This window comes from Sphaeroforma arctica (genome assembly GCF_001186125.1).
Source record: "Sphaeroforma arctica JP610 unplaced genomic scaffold supercont1.49, whole genome shotgun sequence".
In the NCBI taxonomy this organism is placed as follows: domain Eukaryota; class Ichthyosporea; order Ichthyophonida; genus Sphaeroforma; species Sphaeroforma arctica.
Window position 1 is genome coordinate 128,342 of NW_014040509.1, and position 6,566 is coordinate 134,907.

General features: G+C 49.2%; 2 protein-coding genes across 2 annotated transcripts in view; one reads left to right on the top strand and one right to left on the bottom strand.

Annotated features, from left to right (window-relative positions):
- The window catches only part of SARC_01270 (hypothetical protein), a 7,159-nt gene extending 3,977 nt beyond the window's left edge, over positions 1-3,182 (top strand). The window contains exon 3 of the mRNA XM_014305016.1: positions 550-3,182. Coding sequence (XP_014160491.1) covers positions 550-3,051 — 2,502 coding nt within the window. The 3' untranslated portion in view covers positions 3,052-3,182. The remainder of the gene's footprint in view (positions 1-549) is intronic.
- Positions 3,183-3,953: 771 nt separating this feature from the next.
- SARC_01271 (hypothetical protein) lies at positions 3,954-4,940 on the bottom strand (the record flags this gene model as incomplete). The annotated part of the gene is made up of 2 exons (XM_014305017.1): positions 3,954-4,411; positions 4,758-4,940. 2 exons carry the CDS (start codon positions 4,938-4,940, stop codon positions 4,085-4,087), a joined length of 510 nt encoding a protein of 169 aa, XP_014160492.1. The 3' UTR covers positions 3,954-4,084.
- Between the last annotated feature and the right edge of the window lie 1,626 nt (positions 4,941-6,566).

Here is a 6,566-nt window from a genome sequence, read left to right on the forward strand (position 1 = left end):
TATACATACGTATATATCTTTATACATAGATACGCGCACACATTATATATATATATATATATATATGTATATATGTATATCATGAATTACGGTAGAATACATACACGTATGTACGATCAAGCATCTCATGAATGAAGCTAGTATGTAGACGCATGTATGTTTAACACCTTATGAATAGAGGTAAAATATATACACGCATGTGAGTTAAAGTATCACGTTATTTAGAGGTCGGATACATACACGCATGTATGTTCAAAAATCTCGTGAACGAAGCTCTCGGGCGAACAATGCTATAGGGTTGTGCGTGTAGCCTACAGCTTGTTGATTGGCTTTTCAAATGAGGTATGATCACGACAAGGTCTCCTCTGTGGGAGCACATGCCATCGGAGGAATTTCAATGAGTAGCTCAGGAATGCAATCTGGTCTCTTTCTTCCGTACAAGCTGCTGCTACTGCAGATCACATACGTTCACTCACACGCCACATACACCGCCATCTAAAACCTTAAAACCCTAAAACCCTAAAACCCTACCACCATCGGTCTTTACAGAGTGCACTCAGCAAGCTCAAGAAGGAGAAATTGGCGCTCGACCTACTGCTGAAAGAGTTGGAGGACCGCATGGAGGACTCTGAGACCTCTGGCAACGCCCAGGCTGAGATGAGAGCCAAGCGCGAAGAGGAGCTGCAAGGCCTCAAGACAAAGTACGAAGAAGCGCAGGCCAAGCACGAGGAGGTTGTTGGCGAGCTCAAGGCCAAGCTGCAGGCTCAGCGGGAGGAGCTGGTGGCTGAAGTCGAGCAGCTACAGCGCAACAAGAGCGAGTTGGACAAGAACGCCAACGCGCTGAGTAGCGAGGTCGAGGCTCTCAAGGAGTCGCTAGATAGCGAGGGCAAGTCGCGTGCGGATAGCGACAAGAAGAAGAAGTCTCTGGACGCGCAGTTGTCTGAGACGACCTCTATTCTCGAGGAAACCACGCGCCAGCTCAGCGAGACCAGCGCCAAGGCCGCCAGTCTAGCGGCCGAGGTTGACGCGCTCTCTAAGAGCCTGGACGAGAAAGACCAGGCCTTGACCAAAGCCGAACGCGACGCCGCGCAGGCACGCGCCAAGGTGGACGACCTGACCACCACGCTAGAAGACGAGACGCGCCAGAAGCTCAACTTTCAGTCCAAGCTCAAGCATGCCGAGGGGTGGACGGATGAGGCTAAGGAAGCCCTGGCCGAGTGCGAGGAGGAGGTAGCCAACCGTGACCGACAGGTGTCGTCGCTCAAGGGGCAGCTGGACGAGCTCACCAACCGCTTCCGCACCGAACAAGGCAACGCGGAAAACGGCGAGGCAGCGCGCAAGAACCTCATGCGCGAGGTGGAGGAGCTACGCACGAGCGTGGAGGGAGGCATCGCGGCGCAGTCCAAGCTCAAGTCGACCAACAACCGCCTGCAGGGTGAGCTGGACGACGCCAATGCCGCGGTTGAGACGGCCCAGTCTGAGGCCAGTTCGGCGCTCAAGAAGGCTAAGAAGTTCGACGCGCAGATTAACGAGCAGAAGCAGTTGGCTCAGGAGAGCGATGCGCGTGCGCGTATCGCCGAGGCCGAGGCCAGTCGTCTGGGCACGGATGTGTACTCGCTCAAGCAGCAGATCGAGGACCTCAACGAGCAGCTCATGAGCGCCAAGAAGGAGTCCAGCAACCTCAAGTCTGAGCTCGAGGAGTCTCGCAACAGCTCCAACAAGGATGCGGGATACGTCGCGTCGCTGGAGAAGGCCAAGCGTGTGCTCGAGGCTCAGCTCGAGGAGATGCGCACAGAGATGGAGGAGCTCGAGGATGAGCTTCAACAGACCGAGGACGCTAAGGTGCGTTTGGAAGTATCGTTCCAGGCCACCAAGCAGCAACTAGAGCGTGAGCTAGCTGAGCGTGACGACTCCATTGAGGAAGGCCGCCGCGGTCTCATGCGGCAGATGCGTGACTTGGAAGAGCAGCTGGACGAGGAGCGCCGCGCCAAGTCTACCGTGGGGTCTAAGATCACCAAGCTGGAACACGACCTGATTGAGGCGCAGACCAGCCTAGACATGGCTGAGAAGGGCCGCGATCAGGCCGCGCGCGAGGCCAAGAAGGCCGTTCAGTTCGTGCGGGATCTGCAACAGGAGAACGACATGAGCTACAGCCAGATGCAGGACGCCAACAACCAGCTACGCGAAGTCGAGCGCAAGGCCCAGAAGTACCACAGTGAGAACGCCATGCTGGCGGTCGAGACGGAGCGCAACGAGAAGGCGCGTCGCGCCGCGGAGCTCGCGCGCGACGAGGCCGTGACTGAGTTGGAGACGCTGCGCAGAGACGGCACTGGTTCGTCAGAGACCACACGCCGACTACAGGCTGACCTCGAAGCCAAGGAGGAGGAGCTAGAAGAGCTCCAGACTGAGCTAGATATCGCTACCGACCGCGCGCGTCGTGCGGGTCTCGAGAAGAGCGAGGCCGAGTGTGCCTTGTCGCAGGAGAAGGACAACTTCGCCAAGGTCGAGCAGAAGCTGCAGACGCTGGAACGTGCCAACGCCGAATTGCGCGACGAGGTCGAGAACGCGGAGCGCGAGGGTGACCGCAAGTACAAGTCCAAGGTGGTGCCGCTCCAAACGCGCTTGGCCTCCCTACAGACTGAGCTGGAGGGCGAGTCTCGCAAAGCGGCTGAGGCAGCGAACAAGTACAAGCGCTCGGACCGCAAGCTGAAGGAAACAATGCGGCTGCTGGAAGACGCGGAGAAGGCCGCCATTGAGCACAAGAGCAACTTCGACCGGTCCAACGCCAAGGCGCGCAATATGCAGGCCCAGAACGAGGAGCTGGAGATGGAGGTAGGCTCACTCCGCACGAAGAACCGTCGCCAGGTAACGGAGATCAACGAGGCCAATGAGATGGCTGAGCAGCTACGCTCACAGCTGCTGAGCACGCAGAGCCGCTTCGGTCGCACTGCGCGTGCGCGTGCACGCAGCAAGGGATTGACGGAGGATGACGCTGACATGGATGTCGACACTCCCTCGACCACCGAGATCACTACCGCGGGCGAGGAGTAGAGTGATACATTGGGTTGGGGTTGGTGTTGGGTTTTGGTTTGGGTTGGGTTTGCGCGGGTGTTTGTCTGCGAGCGGTGGGCTTCTGTAGTAGTACTATGGGAAGCTTTTATACAATAAAAATATGCAATCCAAAGATTTGTTGAGATTCACCTATCGTATATCATGCTCCCAAAGCCCTGTGCCTGACTGCATAGAGAAACGGTCTACATACATTAAATGCAGAAACAGTTTTATCGTTTACAAGGATTAGGCTCATGAACTACTACACTAATACAACAGACAGGTACTAAGTATATACACACCATAAGCACAAACAAATTGAAAGTATAAAGGAATGATGCCCTTGAAATATATAAACATCATAAGCAGAAACAAATTTAACAGTTTACGGGAATGATGCCCATGAACTACACCAATACAACCGTTATATATACACCATAAGCACAAACAAATTGAAAGTACATAGGGATGATGCCCTTGACGTATATATACATCATAAGCAGAAACAAATTTAACAGTTTACGGGAATGATGCCCATGAACTACACCAATACAACAGACAGGTACCAAGTCTATATACACCATAAGCAGAAACAAATTGAAAGTATATAGGAATGATGCCCTTGAAGTATATATACATCATAAGCAGAAACAAATTTAGCAGTTTACGGGAATGATGCCCATGAACTACACCAATACAAAATCACAAAAAAATTTAACAGTATATAAAGATGATGTCTATGAATTACACCCACACAACAGACAGATACTATCCCACTTTCTACTCCTTTGAAATTGCGGTATATCGTCGGTACGCGAAATAGGACATAAAGTCACTTCTAGCACCAGATATATATTACGGTACTACCTCTTAAAACATAGGAAGATCGGATACACTCTCAACCGTTCAGTTATACTTTAATATCGCCAGCGCAAAGTCTCTCTCACTCGCTAGTTGGCACTCATTTGTACCGCCTGTCCAAACCAACACCGTTCAACGCCAATCCGATAATCCGATAGTCATGCGCAGCACTTTAATCCGGACCAGCGATGGCCTGGGTCAGCAAACCCGCAGGGATGTCCAGCGGATTGATACGAAGAGTCCCAGACGCTTGCGTACCTACCAAGCACTCCTCAGCCCTCGCACGCCCCAGCTGGGGTGTTGTACCGAGTATTTGTGTTGTCTGTGCTTCTCTCTGTGGTGCCTGCTCGTCCGGGTGTGTTGGTTGTGCGGTGGGTGTGGCGGGGTACTTCGTAACGGGACTGGTTGCTATGCGTGCTGTGGCGGCTGTTGTGTCTACGGCGGCTAGCTGTGCGTAGAGATCCTGCACCAAACTGTTGATGATAAGTATTTGCCGTCGCTGCATATAAGAGGTATGTAGGAAAAACACGCACACAGAGAGTGAATAAATGGCTTCAGGAATAATTCGATTAGAATTTGAAATAGATACGTATATAACGCAATTGTGTAGAGTACGTATGTTATATATGCCAAAATGGGCGCAAAACGTTTGGATCATAGCGCTGTGGACATGACCTGGAACACTACAGAACCAACGTTTTTGATACAGTTAACTATCGGGCTCAACGTATCCGCACTTCCCACAAGCACCGTTGAGACGACGCGCAGTCCAACACAAACGCACAAACCATCCACCCATACACAGGCCAGCACAACTTCGACTGGCATATACCTACATAACATACCTCCAGCATAGGGGTGCGGTTCACAGGCTGCGCCGGATCTACACCCAGGGTTGCCTGGTCATCTACTAGGATGCGTGAGAGGTAGTCATAGACTACAGCGTAGTCTTGCAGCGTGCTCTTCTCTTCTGCGCTCTGGGGAAGGGCAGCCGCGGCACGTTGGGTCTCAAGTGACGCCTCGGCCATTAACTGAGAAAAAGGGTTTTTGGGGTTTAGGGTTTAAGAATGTAGGTTTAGGGTTTAGGGTTTAGGAAGAGTTGGTAAGGACTAAGAGGGCCACTTGGGTGTAGCAGCCACAAGGAAAGGAGAAAGGATCAGCCGAGACGGTAGCAGATTACACCTCGATATAATACTACGGGTGATGGGGGATATATCAACAACTAACTGACCAACTACGGCGGGAAGGTATCGACTACTGACAAACTACTACGTCAATAGGGATACGGATGAGTACAAATGATGGGAGGACACAACGACAAAGTATCATCTAACCAACCAACGTATACCTCAAATGTAGATAAAAGGGATGGGAGGATACAACGACAACGTATCATCTAACCAACCAACGTATACCTCAAATATAGATAAAAGGGATGGGAGGATACAACGACAACGTATCATCGAACCAACCAACGTTTACCTCAAATGTAGATAATAGGGATGGGAGGATACAACGACAACGTGTCATCTAACCAACCAACGTTTACCTCAAATGTAGATAATAGGGATGGGAGGATACAACGACAACGTGTCATCTAACCAACCAACGTTTACCACAAATGTAGATAAAAGGGATGGGAGGATACAACGACAACGTATCATCTAACCAACCAACGTTCCTCAAATGTAGATAAAAGGGATGGGAGGATACAACAACAACGTATCATCTAACCAACCAACGTTTACCTCAAATGTAGATAAAAGGGATGGGAGGATACAACGACTACGTATCATCTAACCAACCAACGTTTACCTCAAATGTAGATAAAAGGGATGGGAGGATACAAGAAAGATTGGTCAGCTACTTGTAGACTGAATATAGAGAACAACGGCACATACTAAAGCGACCAACTACCAAGTACAAAGAATGAGACTAACACTATACGAATTGCGCGCACAATAGCATAGCTTTAAGTTAGAGTAGTGTACTATGTGAGTCAAGTGTAACAAGACAATACACAGGCGTAAGGTGTACCTCGCTGAGGGCAGGTGTAAAGATGCCCTGGTCTAAGACTCTGATCGAGCTTGAATATAGCTATGCGATACTTAGAGGCAGCCCCTATCGTATATTTAACGTTTAGGCTTAAGCGTGTGCTCTGTACAAACTGAACTACATTCGATCGTCTGAACCAGGCATCACATTTCTTGGTCGTTAACAAACGCCTCGAAAGGGAAAGGCAAATCACAAGCTTCAAATCTAGGGCACTTAGTAAATGTGCACTTCAGCTTTATAGTTAAACTTAGCACAGTCTTCAACAGCAATTCAACAACACGGGACTATCTGCAACACAGATGGTATTAAGATATAAAGATATCCCAGTCTCACCATATGTAGTCACAAACCAGACACAAACACATAAGCACAAGCACCCATTCATTTCTCATGAGAAGCTCCTACGCCATAAGAATATACATGTGTACAATGATATATACAATAATATATACATATACACATCAATATATAGTAAAATGTATAAAATGTATAAAATGTATAAAATGTATAAAATGTATAAAATGTATAAAATGTATAAAATATATAAAATATAATCATATAAGTATATAACAATATAATATATACTTATACATATACCT